This window comes from Phalacrocorax carbo, chromosome 16, assembly GCF_963921805.1.
Source record: "Phalacrocorax carbo chromosome 16, bPhaCar2.1, whole genome shotgun sequence".
NCBI classification, from domain to species: Eukaryota; Metazoa; Chordata; class Aves; order Suliformes; family Phalacrocoracidae; genus Phalacrocorax; species Phalacrocorax carbo.
The window spans coordinates 5,687,774-5,708,288 of NC_087528.1; the positions used below are offsets into that span (position 1 = coordinate 5,687,774).

Genomic DNA, 20,515 nt, shown 5'->3' on the forward strand with positions numbered 1-20,515 from the left:
TGTGGATTTAAACTCAAGAGGAACAATGTTCATGGGCAGAAAGTCAAAAGATAGTGGCCCTAAATCCCAGCTTTACCTGGTTTACCCTTTTTATGATCTTGACCATGTCTATCCTCCATTCTGTATCAGTCTCCCCACTTAAACTCAGATGACAATGCTTAGCCAATATTGTCTTGTGCTTTGCTACCCACAGATGAAGATTTCTTTAAAGTTACAAGCATTCTTATCTATGCTTTCATTGAAAGTATTTAAAGTTTAAGCAGCAAGAAAAAGTCAACAGTCTGCTTCCCCGAACATGCTGTTGCCAAATGTCCCTCAAGATTTTGCTCCTCTTTCCCAAATAGGAAACATGCTCTGCTAATAGCAGACACACACAGTAGCGGCTTTTATATGCACTGCCTAATATTATTGAGATTAATCTTTACCAGCCTCTGAGAAGTCACTGGAATGATCTCAGACATTGCACGTGTCATGAGCATTTGAATTTTAGACATTAAAGCATGCACGTAATAGCCTGCGTGGTAACGTACTCACTCCATAATGTCAAGTCAGACACCAGGTCATCTCATTACTGTGATGAGAAGAGGGAAAACACCCAAAGAAATCATCCACCTTTTTAAACACCCGCAAGAAAGGTCTGGCCCAATGGTGAGATGTCATTTTAAGTAAGATGGCAAAGCAAGGACACACTTCAAAGGCCATGAGATAAAACAGAACAAAACATTAAAAGCTGTCGTCTTTCAGGGACTAACCCATCCACCTTAAGGACACAAAGACAAAATGTCTTCATCTGGGGCCTGATCAGATTTTCAGTGTGATTAACAAACAAAAAAAAAGAAAATAGGAGAATAATTTGTCACCACTAGTTGAGTTCCTCAGCTAAGTTCAGCTACACAGAGAGACATTACAGGACAGCTTAAACTCTAAATGTAACTGAAAAGTACAATTCTAACAATTACTTGCTATTTTTCCACCCCCAGGATTTCTCCCCCCACCCCCAACAGCTTTATTTTTTAAACATTAACATTAGGACTGTCTGCAGATTTCCCACACATCTCCCACGTATGTCCCATACATTACCTACCTTCTACTCAATGCGTACTTGATTCTACAACCAAAGATGAATATTGGGCCTTTTTGCTCTTTTCATTGGAGCTCCTGTAGAACTGTTTTCTACTATGGTTTCCTCCCCAAAATCCTTTTTGATCTTTGTTTTCCTTGCCACGATAGCCCATTATGTATCCTTGAACACAGATACCTAATTTTATACCCAGATGAATAAAGCTTTGTCATATAAACTGATCGCATTGAAACAAGCAGTTGAGACTGCTCCATACAGCTGCTCAGTTGTTTATTATAATTCTTTGGCATCTGTGTGATCCACAACTGATTTATACGTATACAAATACCTATAACTATATACTGTATATATAAAAAGCATACATATACGCATGCACACTTCATACTTCGATTAAAATATTCAGGGCCAAGCATCCATCAATCCCTACACAATCTGATTAGACACATGCCTATTGACTTTGTTATGACTGCGCCAGTTTAATCCACCTACTATGTAATTTATTCATCCTGATTTCTTAAGTACTGGTTTTTGGCAAGTCATGTGTCATTAAGTCAAATACACCTTACATGAAGGAAACCCATTGTTTTACTGTTGACCAAAGCCTACCTAACTACAGGCTGCTGGTAAAAGAGGCAGTCCTGCCCTCTTTTCAGCTTCTTATGTGCATCCCTCTCCTTCAATGCAAAAACCTATTTTTTGTTCTTGGTAGGATTAGCTTTCAGTTCATCATGTAGCTACACAGTTGCTGGAGTCAATGCAAGGGAGGGCCCAGAAAAGTGACGCCAGGGACTACAAAGAGGAAAAGGGGGAAAAAAAGCCAACCCAAACCAGTACTCAAATTTTAAACTGCCCTAAAATTGCGCTACCATTTAAGTCAACTATGAAACCATAGCCTTGCTACTTAAAAACATAGGTAGCTACTTTATCAATCAATCAGTAATGCTGTTCCTATAATGAGGCTCTGCTATCCATAAACTTCAGTCCTGCTTCCAACAGCACTAATGAGAATTTAAGATTTAGGTTAACCACTGTTTTCAGTTGTATTAATTTCACTGTTAGATTTATCCACTGCAAAAAACAGGTTTGGAAATTCCACATTATTTTGCAAAACTCAGTAATATTCTGGCTTTTTATAAATAATACATAATATCTTTCTCAAGAAATATTATTAGCATCACAACCAGAGTTTCTGTGAGTAATAAAAAAAGGACTTTCTTCCTTCAACACTATAACCTTATAGTACAGTACCACCTTTGTTCTGTAAGAACTGAATAGACAGTAGCATCAACATGAGAGAGGGTAGGGCAGAAGATGAGATGCTGTCCATTTTCTACAACACAAGATTCAGTGCTTTTATTTCCCTAATTAGCAAACCCTGCCAGGAAACATGAAAGCTTACAGTTAGGAGGAAGAAAACCAGATCTAACCACTCTTCAGGCCTACCTCTGATTCTTTACCGACAAAACTCATCCAGCTCATTCCAGTTTTATCCATGGGATATTTATTAACACTTCTTAAAATACTGTGTAGCTGTGCTTTGTGGCTATCAAAGTATCTTTACTTGTTAACTATCCTGACACAAACCCTTGCTATAACACGTGAACTAGAATTCACGCACTAACCTTTATTCAACCCTACATATTCTAGTCCCCGTGCAGTTTTTCAGACTTCAAACTGATTTTAAAATATATCTTTCTACTTGACAGAAACAACCCTATGGACTTCACTCAGATAACTGTCATTGATATTGTAAGTGAAAGCAGCCAAATGTAACTATCTTAACATTACACAATTCACAGATTAGGACATAGAGTATTTACTGAGCCAGACAGCCATGGTTGTTTCTCAGTTTTTGGAGGAATACAAGATCAATGCTATTCAACATGGGGGGTGGAAGGAAGAACAGTACATTCTGCCTGAGAGTATAATATATTTACAAATCCACCAATTCAACACAACACTGAGAAAAAAATCACCATAAGAGCGGAAGGGGATGACTGTGCTTGCAGCTTTTGTAGAACTCAGATGTACTCAGGATAGGACTAGATAAAATGGTGGTAAAAATGTCGGAGTTGAAGGAACTCTCCTTATATTACAGCTTCCTTGGATAATGTTATTACAAGCTGCTAAGATAAATTTTGGAGGAGATCAGTGCAATTCTAGACTTAAATTACATCGCCTATATTTTAATTAGAAACAAGCGCTTACGCCTCACACTACAGGTGAAGTGTCATCAGAAGGTATAATCTTTGGATTAACAATTATCCAGCAATTTTCTAGCTCAAGATTGTCCGAAGTGCATTGACATATGTAACACTAAAGATTCAAGTGATATTTACGACAGACAACTAAATCTAGGAGCCAAAGAATAACCTTTTATAAGAAATGTATAACACAGATGCACTGTAAACCAAATAAAAACTTACTAGAAGTATGCCACCATTGTGGTTTTTCTCTGTTATGGAACCCAGACCTAAATAAACTGTTAAACACTTAGTGTAAAGGTATGCCAAACATTTCTCAGAACTTTCTTAAGGTCCCAACAAAGAATCAACCTTTTTTGCAAAATGAGGCCTAGGTTAAATATTTTATTTGGCTCCTCAAGATGGACTGAGAAGTTGGGCACTAGCTCCAGATCAGTTCTTGGACTCACATCAAACATTACCCTGTCATTTATCCAGTCAGTCAAAACAATGTTTTCCATCTAAACCTTTAATGTTTATGTCCTGAAAAACTGCTAATTGAATCCAGTTCTTGAAATTCATTTTTTAATCTATACCATCTAATTTAGAGATAATGAACAGAAAAGATAAGTATTATACAATGACTGCAGAATTAATCCTATAAATATTCAAGCCAAAACAGAAGACTGCTAGTTTCGTACAGCCAAAGAAAATTAACATTAAATAGCATTTGTCAGTTCAAGAATAAGCTTTTAAAAACACTGGATATACAGATTCTTTTAATTCCAAACAGTTTTAGAATTCAAGAGCCCTCAAACTGCTTTTCCAATCAAAAAGGGTAATCAAAACCACGCAGAACACTTAAAACTATTCCTAGGCAAGAACTGACAACATGTCAGCTGAATTAATAAAATTCAATGTTTTTCTTAAATATGCAAATCTTCCTTACAACAAATGACCTTATGTGAAACAACACACAATTAGCTAAAGCATAAAATACCTCAAGCCTTGTTAATTTAAGAAATAGGCCGATGTTTCATATAAGCTTCCAAGTAACAGAACTAGTACTCGGCAACTGCAAGAGCTGCTAACCCTGGAATAGTCCCTAGAAAGACAACTTTGCCAGTGTCCCGTGCTCTGCGTATTCCCTTCCTAAAATATAAGATGACAAAAAACCTCAGAAACGTTCCCCAAGATTGTACCTGCTTCTTTTGGGGACTGACCACACAACTAAAACTCAGTAGGTAAAACTACTGCCTGCTTCTTGCTCACATCACACTCCCCGTAACAGGCTTATATTGTCACAGACACGAATTCATTATATGCTTAAACCTTAATAAAAATAAAATAAATATGAACCAAAATAGAACACAAAATCCAAAGGTGAAAGAGACCACTCCCTAGACAGTACTTTCCATGCTTTTACATAAGGCTACAGACCATTTTTAATGTTTCAAAGATAAGCAAGCCTGAGCACTCACTAGTCAGGAAAAAAGTATTAAAGCACTGCATCAACAAAGCAATAACCTGAAGAGAAAGCTACAAAACACTCTGTAAAAACAAGGCAGTACTGTTCCATGCATCAGTCCCAGCTACGCTCATTTTAAGAGTTTTATTTCTAAGTATAATATACAGACACTCACAAATCTCCATGAAAACTAGATTACAAATTTAGTCCAAGTATTTCCAAAGTAAAACATAAGCAGATATATTTTACTTTCCCTATAAAAGTAACATGCTTTGAAAAATCAGTATGAAAGCACCTCTCTTTATTAGGCATTAAACTGGAACTATTTCGCATACACCTAAAGTAAAGATATCAACACTTTTAATATTTTTAAACACATTTGTTTTGCAAGCTGGTTAAATACACTATATGCAGAGAAGAGTATTTACAGTGCTACCTGTTATTTTGTAATTGCTTACCTTCTCGCACTGACACTTTAGAATACAAAATATTGTTTTTCTGCTGCGAGGACTTACAATACTTTGAAATAGCTCTTTTCTTTAAACACTCCTGTATTCTTTTTTTAAGAAAACTCTAGCAGAACTTCCAGGATTTTTTTTCACTATACCTATTTACCTGGATTCTTTTAAGGAAAACCCATACTTTTAAGTATTTTAAAACAACTTATTTTCCTTCCCAGCGTGCAGGTGAACAGTTTTTATTATATTTTAAAATAGTAGAGGTCAAGTGGTCTTCTGAAAGAGAGCAGCGGACGGCACTCTACCAAACGAGCTGTGTACAGTCCTAACTGAGGAAGCTGGCTTTCACATAAAAAAAAAAAAGAAACAACAACAAACAAAGAGATCAAAACAAAGAGCGTGACAGTTTCTTTCGAGTTTACACCGAGAAAACGAAGGAAAAAAAGAAAACAACATGAAAGCGTGTGGGCGCTGGGAAGGCGGCCGAGCCCGCAGTTGCCCCCGCCGGCTCCCCCGCGCCCGGAGACCCCCGGGGGGCTGCGGGGTGCCCGGGCCGGGCCGGGCCGGGCGGGGAGGGCAGGCGGGCGCCCCACCGCCCCGCAGCCCCCACAGACATGTTGTTTCGGAGGCGCGGACCCGGCGGCAGGGCAGAGGGCGAGGGAAGGGCTCACCGCCTCCCTCCCTCCTTCCCCCCGCTCTCCTCCCGAGGCCTGAGGGGCTCCGCCGGCCCCAGGTTCAACCTCAAAGACACATGGAGGGAGCCCGCTCCCGCCCCTCCAGCTGGGCTCTCCTCGCCCCGCTCCCCCGGGAGCCCGGGCTTCGCGCCCCCCCCCACAGACCCCGCCGCTCCTCGCTCCCTCCGTCCCGTCCCTTCCCTTGCCTCCCCCCTGCCCGGCCGGCCCCGCCGGCGGAGGGCGGCAGGCCCCGGCGGAGCCCGCCCGCTCAGCCTCACCTGTCAGTCGCAGCTTGACGGGCCCGTTCCGCCGGGCCCCTTGGTTGGACATGTCCCCGGCCGCTCCGCGGGCTCGGCGCTGCCTTGCCCGGGGCTCCCCCTGCCTCTGGGTCCTGGAAGGGAGACGGGGGGAGGGGAGGCGCTAATGGAGTCGGGCCGGGCGCTCAGGGCAGCGGCGGCCGCCGGAGGAGGAGGAGGAGGAGAAGCCCGGATGTGCCCAGCGTCGCCATGAGCGGGGCCGGGGCCGAGGAGGAGGCGGAGGAGGAGACGCGGCCGCCTTCCCCGCTTCCCTTCCCTCGGCTTCCCCGCCCCCTCGCCCGGAGCCCGGGCGGCGAGCACAACAAAGCCGGGGACGGAGCCGCACGGCGGGCGGACGGACGGACGGACAGACAGACGGCCGCCTCGCCTCGCCTTCCCTCCTATCCCCTCCCCTCCCCTCCCCGGCCCGGCCTGCCCTGCCCCCGGGGGAGGCTGCCCGCCCCCGCGCCCCCCCCGCCGGGCAGGGGGAGCCCACCCCGCCTCGGGGTCTGCCCCGGGGATGCTGAAGGGGGAACCGCGTCAGGTGGCGGCGGCGCTTGGGGTCCTTCCCGGGAGAGCTGGGGGGTCGGGAAGGGCGGGGGTGGGTTGCCCTGGCTGAGAGGAGGGGAGCGGGAGACGGGGAGGAAGATGAGGGTGAAGTTGCGTGGGGGTTGGGACAGGAGAATCAAAGGTACAAATGGGAAAAGACCACACGGGTGGGAATTGGAGGCCGGGCTGAATATGTGTGTAGTCACGCTCAGGAGCGCTGCTCATCGGGGCAGTATTTCCATGGACAGGGTGTGACAGACTGGGCCTGGAAACTGTTAAACTTTGGACCGATTCGCTTCTTATCTGTGCTTCGTAGGAATCAGCAGCCCAGTTCTGTGAACTGCAATTCTCAAAATAATTTAAAAAAATTACTGAAAAAAAAAATACTGAAATGCCTTGCATCCACACCGTGTGGCCCAATTTAACTCCCATCCCAGAGGAAAGGTGACTTTCCAGAGTTTTCCCAGCACTGCAGCACACTTCCCGTGAGGGGAGGCTCCATGCCGCAGTGGGAGTTGGGGGCAGCTTTCAGCAGGGCCCAAGGGGCCTCTGGACGGTGGGAAGAGCTCCCAGAAAAGCTATGAAGGTTGCCACGTTTTACCTCAGAAGACTGAGCTAATAAACCACACACCTATTCGTGCTAACAACCTTACTAATGCTCTGTACACATCCAGTCGTGTCATTGCCCAGGCTTCTTCCTGTTGAGGCAACCTGTAAAGTATTATCATAAGGGTAGTCATAGATTAGGATCCAGCCTATGGATCAGGATCCAAATGCGTGATGGAAAGAAGACCTGTGCTTCACAGGGTTTATAATGTAGCTTCTACACAGCCCAGGAGGTTTACTTGCTGAAGTTGCATACACAGAACTGACCTATCAGCATGTGTTGAGTGATTCCACCTTGACAGAGCTCAGGGCTTGGAACTCATTAAATCAAATCCGAGATGACAAACTGGTTTTTTTTTCCCACTTGGAAGTGGGATGTGGTTCTCAAAAGATTTCCTCCCTTGAAATGAGTCCCCTCCCCACACTGGGTATGTGCAGACCTACATCTCCTTCCTCCCAAAGTGTTTCTTAAGCACCGGGTTCTTCCAAGTGGAAATTTTCAATGCTTCCTGCTGCGGTGGCCCTGCTGTTCCAATGTGGCTTCACCCAGGAGCAGAGGAGTCCTGGGATCATGACTGGGATTTCTTTGTTGCACAGGACTGCATCTGTTGCCTGTGCAATTGCCTGTTCAACGCATAGCTAGCGAGTGTTAGAGACAAACCTTTCTTTACAGCATAGCTGGAGTACAAGAAATAATGCTGATTCATTGCTTAGCCACTCTTTCAAGCAAACAGAATTTGAAACAAGTCAAGTCTAAACTTCATTTACTACAAAACACAAGCACACATATCTGCTGAATTTATGGCTCATGCTGCACTGAAACAGTTAAAAGATTACTTTACAATAGTTATGTAAATTCACGTACACCTCAAAGACATTCCAGGTGTCCTGATTCCTGCATAAAAGAAAAAAAAAAGAAAAATCAACCTTAATAACTGAAGGTCATACTATTAAAGTTTCAGTCTGTTGCAAATTCACATAGCCAGGTCATTATCCTTTTCTAAAACCAACTATATAAAGGAAATGGCTGATGGCTTGCAAATATTGCAACATTACCTGACTGTTGCTAAACGGAACACAAAAACAAAATATAAAGCCACTTTTCACATACTTAACATATTTCTAGGTTACTCTAGGTTTTTCCTAACACGTGATTATTATTTGTTTCTGGGGTCTTGCAGTGCACTCTGGGCCCAGCATTCAATAATTCTGATGTAATTTGACAAAAGTATTTAAGGTTATGTTAAACATAGTACTCCTTGCTACGTGATCTTTCTCTAATGGATAACTAGTGTGTCAGGCATTAATTGCAATGCCAATATTTAAAAAAAGAAAACAACCTATTGGGATCAAATATAGTATTTCATTACTCAGTAGGTATATGAACATTTTAAGGCTTTCATTAAAAGTGTTTTTTAAAGGTCATGAGGTATAATTAGTTTCATACTGCTTTTCAGAAAGCAAATCGCTGAACTATTAATTTTTCTAAGGTTTTTGGACAGGCTGCTCACCTTTCAGAGAAAATACTGCGATATATTGCAACTGTTAGAGCATTAATTGACAGTTTGTGCATTTGGGTCACTCTATAAAACGCACTGGCTGCAAGATTGCTGCTGCTGCCACACAGTTTTTTTTAAACATGCACAATATTTGATTGTATTTATTTATTTTTAAATAACATACATGACTTGGGCTTTTTTACTATTATATCCAAAGTGTATCAGTGACACATAAGGAAGTCCTATACAGAATGTATGTATTTAATAGCATGAGAGAAGCAGGGCTTTAGCTCTCATTAGCACCTGCAGGCATGGTACGTGTCCCATTTAGGTCAGGACCATGTTGTCTCTTGACTGACATAGGTAGAAATGACCTAGATCAGGTTGCACTTGGATAGACAGATGCACCAGATGCAAGCTGCTCGCTTCTTCCCTTCTGGCTTTGTATAAACATTACAATGACTGCAGCTTGGATGCCCTACAGATGTGTCTGTCCCATCGTATCTCCCAATTCTGTAGGGAAATCAGGGGTTTTATTCATTGCTCCCCTTCACTGAGTAGAATTGCCAAGCAGCATTTAAGAGGGGCAGCTCTGTCAGGGATCTGTGCAAGATCTGCAGTGAGCAGAGGTCAGGAAGCCTTGCAAAGCGCCAAGAACTGCAGAGAATGTAGGAGACCAAAGATACTGACGGTACCTGATGATTGAAAGGGCTACTTTTCCAACAAAAGAATTCCACACAAATGTTATGATCCAGAGTTTCTTATGCCAGTGCTATCCCCCAAGTTCTCAAAATATTCTCAGATTAACAGAACAGATACCTTGTTGATCCTGCTTTAGGTTTTGGAAGCCAATAGTTTACAGTAAATTCTGTCTTTATGCGGTTCCATTTCAAGGGTCAGAAGGGGTTTCATGCTTTATAGTGCTGATCTTGTGAGGTAAGCAAGCAAATGTCATCATTAACTGTTGACAAGTGATCCATGTTTCACTCTAGGCTGATGTCATTGAGCAACAAATCCTTTCAAGATGAGGTAGCTAGCTCAGATCCGGAGGGAAGGGAGTGCCTTGCATCACCCTGCAGCTCACTACTTGGACGACAGCCTCGCTGCTGGATGCCGGAGGGAGTCCCATCCAGTCTTCTTCAGCCAGAAGTTAGCAACTGAGGCACAGTCTCAAGGACTGCAGGAAATGTGCAGGTAGGAGGTAAGTTCAGGCACCTTCATGACATGAACAGGGCTGTAGAGCAGTCCATAAGGACAAAATAATTTAACCGTTGGTATCATATTAGTGAAACTTTGGAAGAAGTATTTAGAAATACAAAAACTTCTTTTGTTCTATGGCTGCAAAAAAAGGGCTTTGATTTCTTGAATTTCCCAATAGGAAGAAAAAGAAGGCTTTGCATTCACAGACATTTCTCAAAGGATTTAGTGGTTTTGGACACTGGGAAATGTGAACAAATATCTTTAACCAAATAGTGTTCATTTTCAGAAGAGGAGAGTTGTAGTTAGTTTTTGGAGGTGGGGTCCTCTCCATCATTAGAAATGGAAGAGTACACTGGAAACTCATTCCTCAGCATGTGGTATGTGTTCAAAGCAAATCAACATGTAAGAATTACATTCCATTTCTTTCTGTATAGAGGTTTAATCACACCACATTCCTTCAGCAGTAATGAGAGTTGGCTGGTGTTATATCACATTCTTGCCCAGCTTCTGTGATGATATCAAGAAAGCAAGAGAGTCCTGCCCCTACTGTTAAGCCTTTGTGAGTAAATTAAAAGTTTAAAACTATTTTCCTATTATTACTATTTTAAAGAGATTTAAAATTATCTGCATTGTATTTCTTCCTACTAGCCATAATTTACTAAATTTCCCAGAGCCTGAAGTGGTTGAATTATAGACACCACCCCTGGAGATCTTGGAGTTAAAAGACAGACTTGATCAGAAGAGAATTACACCTCTGTTTCCTTTTTCTCTATGATGCATTTCCTTTGTTTGTGCAACCGTTAATGCTAAATGCCCTTTTTTGCCACCTAATGGTATAGTTCTGAGAAGAAAAGTATTATAGAAGTATATACTTAGGCAACCCCATTAAGATTTATCAGGTCCAATTTCATCTGAAAATAAATAAATTTTAAATATTGACGAATATCACATCAATATTTTTCTTTTTTTGATAAAGTTTTGTTAACATTGGCAAAAAAAAAAAAATTAAAAAAATTGTGAAGAATGATGAACATCTATACCACCAGTGTTCACTGCCTCTTAATTTGCCTGATTAGCTCATTCCCGTTCAAAGCATTCCTATTTATCGCTTTGCAAAACATGATTTTTAAGAAGCCGTAGTTTGTTTGCTGGCCAGTGTATTATACTCTTCACTAGCATGCACTGCCTGTCGCAAGCCAATTTCCACCATTAACAGCAATGGTCTTCAAAGCAAGGACTTTCTCTTATCGTGTTAATACTGTGCTTAAAAACAAGTAGGCCTTATCTAAATTGATGTCTCAACACAGTACTCAGTAAAACAGAGTCATTAGACTAGATCAGCAGCCTTGACCTGGTCCATCAACATCTTTGCTTGCAACAGGCGTCATTCTCCTAGTCTGCCTCTTCGGCACAGGTTTTTCTTTTAATCCTTCTCTAATCCAATCATAACTTCTTACTGTAGCAAAGGTACTTCCTAAATTCATTGCAGACCCATCACATTTTTGTCCCGTTCCTGAATGGAATTCTGTCCTCTGTGAGGACAGAATCTCTTTCCTCACCCATTTCTCTTACCTTCCCTGCTGCTCTTCTGTACAAAGGGATCGAACCCTACTGAAGTTATGTATAAACTGCTTCTGCATATCAGGAAGAAAGACTACGAATAGATAGTTTCACTTTGTACAAGATTCCTTATTTCCCTTTGCAGAATATGAAAATTATTTCATTGCTTGTGTTGCTGGTGTACCGAACAGACGACATTGAAGTATTCAGATGCACATGCTTAAATACCTGCTTTAACTCTGGCATCGCTGCTACTCGGAGACAAAGAGAGCTAGCCCAACAATGGAAGACATACCTATCAGAGTTATATGATGAAGAAACATGTCTAGACAGGGGCTCTGGTTCTCACTAAGACTCCTTTTGGCATGCAGAGACAATGTTTATGCAAGAGGTCAAGATTCAATCCATTTCTCAAGCTGTAGCTTGAGATGAAGTTTTCAGGAGAAGAAACTAGGAAGGAAATCTCCACCCATATGCTGGCTACTGAAAAAGAGGACAGAAGCTTGGAGCAGCAGACACCATAGCCCTCTGAGACAGGATGTGTCTTGGGGAAATGATGTGTCTCTGAAGGGAAATGACTGCAGCTGTGGCTACAAAAAAATGCATGAGCTCCCATATCACAGGATTTTCCAATGGTTAGTCACTAAGATAACTTCTAAGTCCATCCATCCAGAACAGATTAGTAACTGATGCACAGATATTCCATGCAGTTCTTTAGCCATGTTATTTTCTCATCATGTCCTGCAGGACAGCACTATCCTAATGCAACTTTATAAGAAGAAGAAAAAAGGCAGATTTTAAAGAGACAGGCATTGAACACAGACGGAAGAGATGCATTGCATTATATTTTATTACAAGCCAGAGGCTAAAATTCACTTTCTGAAAGAGATAAATCTATCATGAGAAACCATGTCCTGGTGCTTGGGCAAATGACTAGATTACACCCGTGTTCCAGCCCCATTGTCTAGCTCAAGTCTACACTGTTCTCTGCTGTTGGATGTAGTGTCTCACAACCCATGACCTTAAGACAGGCTTTGCACAGCATTTTTAACAGCCCAGCACAAAAGGCAGAGCCTAGCTTCAGTCTTTAACATAGTGAAGTATCTTAGGCCTAAAATATTTTCCCTGATTTGTCTTACATTCAAAATCAGTGGGAATGCTGACTCAAAGTACAAACTAGACCTTCAGAATTCCTGGGCCAAAAAGATCTATTTCTGAAAAATATTTCCTTGATTCTGCCACGATTTCCACTTATTTACCCATAAAGGACTGTTGATAATACGATTTCTTTACCAGACTTTTGGATGACTGGCTTTGTCACGTGCTTTCAGAGTTACATGCTGAGTATTCCAACTGAAATTACTAAAGTTTCCTGAAGACTGCACGTTCCCTCATGCAACTGCTCTGCAGGACTTTCTCATGTTGCTTTGTGAATGAAGCAACTGTAGAATGTCATCCTTAGATTTATTTGGCTGATATAAATAGGTTCATAAAAGACCTTACAGAATAAGACAGTTAGAAACAGTCTCCTCTGAGTGACATGTATCAAGAATTTACTACTGTACTACAACATCTGTCTCCAGATATTGTCTGATTCAACTTGACGCTGTGTCTTTGTGCCAGTGGTATGCAGCTTAGACAAATGAAGTGTTATTGGGAAGACTGTCAGCCCAAACAAGTATTTAAGAGAGCTGACATAGAGCACTGTTTTTGACAAGCTGTATTATTTAGCCACTAAAGGAATACCAAACCTTCTCTAATCTTTCCTATCCCCTGTGGCCCAGCATCAATTTGAAATAACAATTCTGTTGTCTCCAAAAGATGAGCTGTAAAATCTCCTATATTGGAAGCCTCTCTGAGTCTTAATTATACTGATGCTGAGAGGAGAGTGCCACTGACAGTGATGCCAAAAGCTGACTCAGTCCTGCTGCTATAAATTCACCCCTTAGACACTGTTGATCAACAGTGATACATTGGAAGGTAGCTGCCATGTCAAATCAATCTCTTGGTCTGCCTAGCAAACATCCTGCTTGGGCCGTAGCCACTATTTAATGCTTTGGAAGAAGTAAAAAATGTTCTATGATGCACCTTCCATCCATGCAGCCAAGGAAAGCAGAGATGCTTTACTGACTCCCAAAAAACCCTAGAACATTATCTGATAAGACTTAATACTTTGGCATAATTAGCTTGTTCTCATTGGCCATTGTTACTTATCTAGATTTCAGGGATTAAAACCTCATGTTTCTAGCTTTACAGAATCCCATATATGTCAGGGGTTAAGATGAGGTTTTCAAGAGGGCCAGTGTATCCCATTCCAATCTATTGTAGGGCCTGTGGCTGTTAGAGGCAAACACTGATATGGATAGGCAACGAGGCTGGCAACAGACTCCTCTGCCTGTCTAATGTTGGCAGAGAAAGTAAGCATCTTGAGGCAGCGTAAACCGCTTAAACAAAACAGCCCTCACCTGGTAGTTCTGATTTTCCACATTTCTTCAAGGAAGTGGAAGTTTTTCATGTCTCTCATACAAGTTGCTTCCAAAGATTTCCATTCAAGAGATGTGATTCATTCCAGGAGATTTATCAGATTATAACAATATTGTGTACTTCTACAGGTAACGGAATCTGCAAGGTTCAAAGATAAAAACAGCTGACAAAGCCTTAACCCCACAAGATTATTATTTTCTGCCATGGGGAAGCAACCACTAGGGTTCAGAATGAGCTTTCTTGAAATGTGTGTACCGCATATACTCACACCGTTTTGTGAATTACTGAAAAGAACCCAGGCTAACCAGCTTTCGAAGCACTCTGCTGTGTCTTACGTTAACAAGTGTGTAGACATTTATAAACACGTTTCATGAAAACTAAATCTATAAGTCAGATCAGTCATGACACAAAAGCATTTGTAGGGTCAATAAACACAAGAATCCCTCTTTTTTTTAAATCCAATTCCTAACACTCTCTAAACTGCAGAAATACCTAACCCATCCACAATCTGCACTAGCTTCTTTTGTGCTTTCTTTTAAAAGAATCACCCACAAGTCCACTGTGAAATCAATTTGAGAGGATTTAAGATAAGTTATCTCTAAAATTATTTCATCTTAAAAATTATAAAGCAAGGTTGCATGCCAGATAAGAACAGCGCAGATATTTAAGTAGGTTAGTGGGTCTAGTGAAGTGCTAAAATTAACCTAAAGCAAAATCTGTCACCATGTGTCTTGAATCATTCTTCTATTCTACTTTTGAAACCCTTTAAAATATAACTGGAAGAAAGGTGGGGGTTTTTTATTTTCTTTTTAGCAGTAGAATTCAGGGGCAATATGTCTAATGAAAGATGTGAGGTGTTGGTTCTGCAATCAGATGTAATCACCCCCCAAACAGATGCATCTAGCTCCTATATGCATATGCATTCATTCACTGGCTGCAAAATTCAGGGGGTTTTGAGCAAACATCATATCTCCTTTGCTCTGCAAAGTGTCTTGCACAGTTTGGTTGCTACAAATTTAACAAACATTTGGATTATATTGCTAGAACGATGTTATGTTCCAATTTGAGTCTAATACACAGTTGGTTGCCTACCAGGAAGTAAGCTTTCTGTTTAGTTAAAATGTTGTGGTGGGTTTTGTTTTGTTGTTTGGGTTTTTTTTTTTTTTTATGTTTATTCCTGGGGTTTTTCTGTTTGTAACTATGGCACACTGAATTCTGTTGACAGCTGCAAATCCGCTGTGCAGAATAGCAGATCAAATTTTGTATTTTGCAGCAGTATATCTGCATATGCTATTGGTTATACCAAACAGAAAAGTTTTTAAAGGTAGTCTGGACAAAAGCTGGTTGCAGGAATGGGCTAATATTTTTTTCCTTAAGTAATTTCTAGGATTATTTGCTATTAAAATTGGTTTTATTAGAAATTATTAGATCCCCATTGTCAGTCCTCCTCAGTCACCTCTTTTTCCTTTCTGAGTTAGTTTAAATCTCGTGCAGTTGTTACCATTCTTCCTCTACTTATGTTTTCCTTCTCTAATCCACGTCTGGCTACAGACTGCAGGTGTTGATATACACTTAAATACAGACGGGGTAATGGCTTCAATTTTAGGAACTGTATAAAACAACCTTTCTACACAGAAGACAGATTCCTGTGTAATTCAAGTCAAATTTTTCAAAGCACTTTTTTAGAAATGGAATGTGGATGTCCTGTCTGTCCCATCCCCCCACCTTTATTTTCCTATACTGGTAATGTTCTCTCTATTGTAAGTTATATGGACTGCAGCAATGTTTTTTTTTCAGCCATTAGGGGAAAGGAAATGACATATGGAGAGAATTCAAGTCCCTCCTCATTCCTAGAGAGTCTATCCAGAAAGTTAGTATGCTGAGCTCCGTCCAAGTGTCATTTCCTGCTCAGAATTGGGAAGGGGAGCTGGGGATGGGAGGAGAGATGGATACGTAACATTAAATTGCTGCTTCTGATTAACAGCAACATTCTGCAAATGATTTCACAGTATTGCTTTGAACAGAATGGACCCTCTGCAGCCCAAATATGTGTAACAATCCGCTGATGAAAGAGCTATTTTTACATCTGTTTCATATAGTGGGTAAAAATGAAGTGATTTGGATGATGGAAATGTGCCTTGGAAATTATTCAAGATTTTCTGATAACTTTGTACATCCAATCTTCCACATGCCCACAGAGCATTATTACATACTCCTGGTATTATAGCTGTTTTACCCCGGTGAACCTGTACACAAAGCAATCTGTTACGGATAACAAATTAGGCAGCTCTCCAGTATTTTTATATCTATATATCTAAAAATCACACCTTCAAAAGATGACCCTGTGATTTTCATCTCACATTGCAATGCAAATTGAGAAAGATGCAAAATAAACTAGAATTACTGCCTCTTTTGCTGAGCTCATAGGTGTAATCCAACCTCTTCCGCAGTGAAATCAGTGCCATTGGTTTTGCTTTAATATGTCAGTCAACTGAAACTCCCTTCTTGATGTATGATTTATACATTTTTACATCACTTCTGGATTTGGCCCATTGTTTTATCTCAATTATTAACACAACATTTTAATGTGGTCAAGCAAGTTCTGCTTAATAGGAATTAACGGGATTTTTCTCCACCCTGCGTTAATTTTTCTCTCCTCATCCCTTAAAATCCCAACTTCACTTCCCTCCCACTAATGACACTCCCTAGGGCAGTGGGTGAACTGCAACCTGGAAACAGGCCATGGCTCTTCCACGAAATCTTCTGGCTTCTGCGGAAGAGCGTCCATTTCCTGGAGCCAGTCTGAGACAGACAGTGCTCTGCAGTCAGAAACAGGACTGGAATCCAGTGACCCTTATTCCACATGAACTGCTACAAAACTCACAGCAAATCAATTCTTTCTTAGCTGTCTACACGCCAAGTTTCTGCCCGACTCATATCAACGCTGTGCTGTGGATCAATAAGGAAGTGTTTTCCAAACACAGCGAACAACTTTGCACACTTGCAGCTTGAGTGTTCTTGTGAACACTTTTTTTCTGAAACTTGCAGTTGGGTTGGGTACAACCTCAGGAGGGGTCACCCTCTGAGACTTTTCTCCTAACACATTCCCCTAAAGGTGAGTCAAGGTTAAGTTTTTAATTCAGGCCAAAGGATTAATGTGTTTCTTATTAGGTTTTAAGTGAGAGTCCCAACATTTTCTTCTATAGGCCAAATATCACCAGTCACAATTAACCTTCGTTCCTTACTTCTCCTTTGAATAACAGTACCTTTCCCCCAAATTGCGCACACTGCCAAAATTTAGACCTGTGCTTAAATGTCATGTCGTACCTTAGCACAAAAGAGAGTCAATACTCCTGGGATAATCCTATACTCTGCAAATGGATAATCACGGCCAGAGGTGCCATGGGTTAACCAGGAGAAAGGACATCAGGATTCCCAGGCTCCAGGTTAATTCTACCAGCTACTTTGTAGACGTCTGTGGATAGATTTCTTGTATCGCAGTTTGCTCTGCTGCAAAACAGATTTAGAAACAGCAGTGATCTGTGTAATATTGTTGGCTAGTGAATTCCTTTTCCTGTAAACTTACAGCTTCTCCTTTTTGCTGACACACCATGGTAGTTCTGCAGAATTTAAATCATTTTGTATAGAGGAGCAGGAAATACCTTAACCTAAGACAATATTTCAGTCTAAATCACAGGGAAATAAAGAATAGATTTCTCCTAATTTAACCATTTCTAGCTTTTCCACAGTTTAAGGTGTTCTTTAAACTGTGGAAAAGGAACAGAAAGGCTATTGAAGAACAGCACTGCAAAGCCTCTGCTCTTTCAGAGCCTAGCATCTTTGGAAACAGCAGGTGGAAGCAATCACACAGGCAGCATCTGCTAGCATCCGAATTTCAGAGGTGGTTACGTTTGCTGAAATCTCAGACTGAAATCTTGCCATCACTCCACAGATAAAATAGCATTAGCAACAACTGCATTCCAAGCCAGTTGATGTCAGCAAGGGTCTGTTATTGTTGCTCTCAGAACAGAGGAGTTGGCAGACTGACACATAGGCCACCAGACATATATTCCAGCCCTTGTCCTGTATTAGGCGTTTGCCAAACAAAGAAGGCTAGCTTCGAACTCTGGCTGGGCAACACACAAAACCCCACCCCCACCTGACAAACCTAGAACCAGGAGCAATAACAATTCTCCTGTCCCTTTTTGCTCCTACCTTTTTTAAGCTAGAGATGCAGTCTAATGGTGACTGTGATCCTAACCTCAGAAATAGTTTGCATTTGTATTAGAATAAGGAGTGACTCACCCCAGTCACTTACAATCACCGTAGATTTTTGCTTGTGGAAATAGGTGCTGCCAAGAACAGGGCTCACTGGTAGTTGGGCCGAACATATTTTTCTTGGATAAAAACAAAGTCTCAGTCCCCATAAAATTAATTATTAAGCTACTGAGCTGTCAGGCATCTAGAGAAGAATTTGCAGCGCTCTATTATTAACTTGGTATATGAGTTAATTCTGAAACAAGTACTTCAGGAAAGAAAGGAGAGATAAAGCTATTCAACAAGTGTTCTGCATTCTCATCCCCTTTTCTATATACAGAGATAGAAAAGTCAAATTAACTGCATATACACTAAAAAGCAGTTACAGCAAGGAGTTGTGTTTTAAAGTAACAGTACTCTGAGGTACCACTTTTAAAAGGTTATACCTCATTTAATATTTAACCTGGTTAAATACTCAGGAGTTCGCACATAGATGTTTTCTGTAACTAGAAGAGGTCCCCCGGTGGATTTTATATCAGTATTTTTTTAATAGGAAAATAAAGGACATCATACCTGAGCCATTCAGGCTGCATAAATCTGCACATCAAGCCCTTAGAAGCAAAGGGGACTCGGCGGTTTCCTGTAGCACCCTCTACCGGAAGATACGATATTTTACAGAGTTAGACATCTAAAATTACTCAAGAATTCTAAATTATGTTTCACAAGTCATTGTGTCATTGCCCTTATAAACCCACAAACATAAAACAGGTGGAAGCAATGATTTCATTTATGAAAGCTGACTTTGCATAACTGCTTTTATATAGGTTAATTCTTTCAGTTCTCTGCGGTCACAGAGAAAATAATTATTTTATAACTGATGCTTTTAGGTGAAAGTTGGAGGTTTGACAACAAAGGACTCATGAGGCTTCACTGCAGATGCACAAAAGCCCTATTTAGTTGCTTTTTCCCCCCAGAACATTAAAGGCTTCAGCATTGCAAAACAGATGGTTCTTTCCACTTTACACAGGTACTGCTAAATTAATACCAGAATCTGGTCCCAAGGGTGTTGCAGTATCTGTAGTGTCAGACTTGTGTTCTGCTCCACAGTCTGGTGCTGCCTGCAGCTTCTTCTGCAGGTGCTGGGTGCCGCCAGCAGCCTCTCCCATTAGCACAGAAGGCTGGCAGGGCTGGGAATGTGCATCACCCTGCATTTGGCAGCACAGGCAAAGAGACAGAAGGTTAGTAATGCTGACATCAACTTCTCAAGCAGAAGATGCAATTGGGTTCCAGTAGCTATTATTCTGATTGTCTTTAAAGATTCCTCTTGTAAAGGTTATTGCTTGCTGCAGCTTTGTTTTGGGGTAAAGAAAAATAAGTTAAAGTGGTACAGTCAAAAATATGAAGTCATCATTAATCAACTCAGGTTATTGTGATTTTTGCTATCTTCTCTGACATGCAAGAACTGCAACCCCCTTGATACACCAGTGACAGCAACATGTGTGTGTCATGACCATATTCTGAGCTGGATGGATGAACTCGTGGCTTAAATAGCCCCACAGAAGTATGCTTATGCAGGTGAGGCCTGAAGTGATTGCTCTGCAGGCAACGTTATTACTGCTGACTATCAGAGCTATGAGTTTACATGCAGACAAATTACCAGCTGCCTTCTGCAACATCATCATCATCCAGCCGTACCCAGGATCCAAGCAAGTGGCTTACACAGGGTCAGGGAGGGCACCACTTTTGCAAGCAAGGTGAGTTGCACCACAGTAACAGAAGTGAGAGCAGCATCTTCCACATTAGCAACAACCCCTTTTTAAAGAAGGCACAGCAGTACAGGAGAATGGCAATCTCAGTTTGGAAAGAGTGGTCCTTTTAAGATCAGGTATTCTTAATAGACAGACACATGCATGTACACTTTAAAATACACTTGAAAGCACACAACCAGCAGACTAACATGTAAGACCAAATCAGATTATTTCATCAGAATATAAGAGTTTTTTTGTTTTGTGTTTTTTGTTTTATTCCCCTTCACCCAATAGAGGCGGAAGCAAAGCCTGGGGGACTGTGGGAGAATTGCCTACACATTAGATTTCCCCCACACCTTTTACTAACAATTGAAGAGGTATCTAACATACAGTACTGAAGGGATGCGCTACATTTCAAATAGAAGTCACAGTCATGAAAAAATCAAGTTGTC

At 41.3% G+C, this 20,515-nt stretch overlaps 1 protein-coding gene and 1 long non-coding RNA gene across 3 annotated transcripts in view; both read right to left on the reverse strand.

Annotated features, from left to right (window-relative positions):
- The window catches only part of SMURF2 (SMAD specific E3 ubiquitin protein ligase 2), a 66,940-nt gene extending 60,350 nt beyond the window's left edge, over positions 1–6,590 (reverse strand). Inside the window, exon 1 of the mRNA XM_064466806.1 lies at positions 6,143–6,590. Coding sequence (XP_064322876.1) covers positions 6,143–6,194 — 52 coding nt within the window. The 5' untranslated portion in view covers positions 6,195–6,590. The remainder of the gene's footprint in view (positions 1–6,142) is intronic.
- Positions 6,591–8,062: 1,472 nt separating this feature from the next.
- Positions 8,063–18,563, reverse strand: LOC135315952 (uncharacterized). 2 transcript variants are annotated; one of them, XR_010375443.1, is made up of 5 exons: positions 18,377–18,563; positions 17,386–17,568; positions 14,040–14,196; positions 9,634–10,048; positions 8,063–8,210 (listed from the first exon to the last, which is right to left on the reverse strand). It is a non-coding gene; the product is annotated as an uncharacterized LOC135315952 (long non-coding RNA). The 2 variants fall into 2 exon arrangements; XR_010375442.1 differs by having other exon boundaries at positions 9,634–14,196.
- Between the last annotated feature and the right edge of the window lie 1,952 nt (positions 18,564–20,515).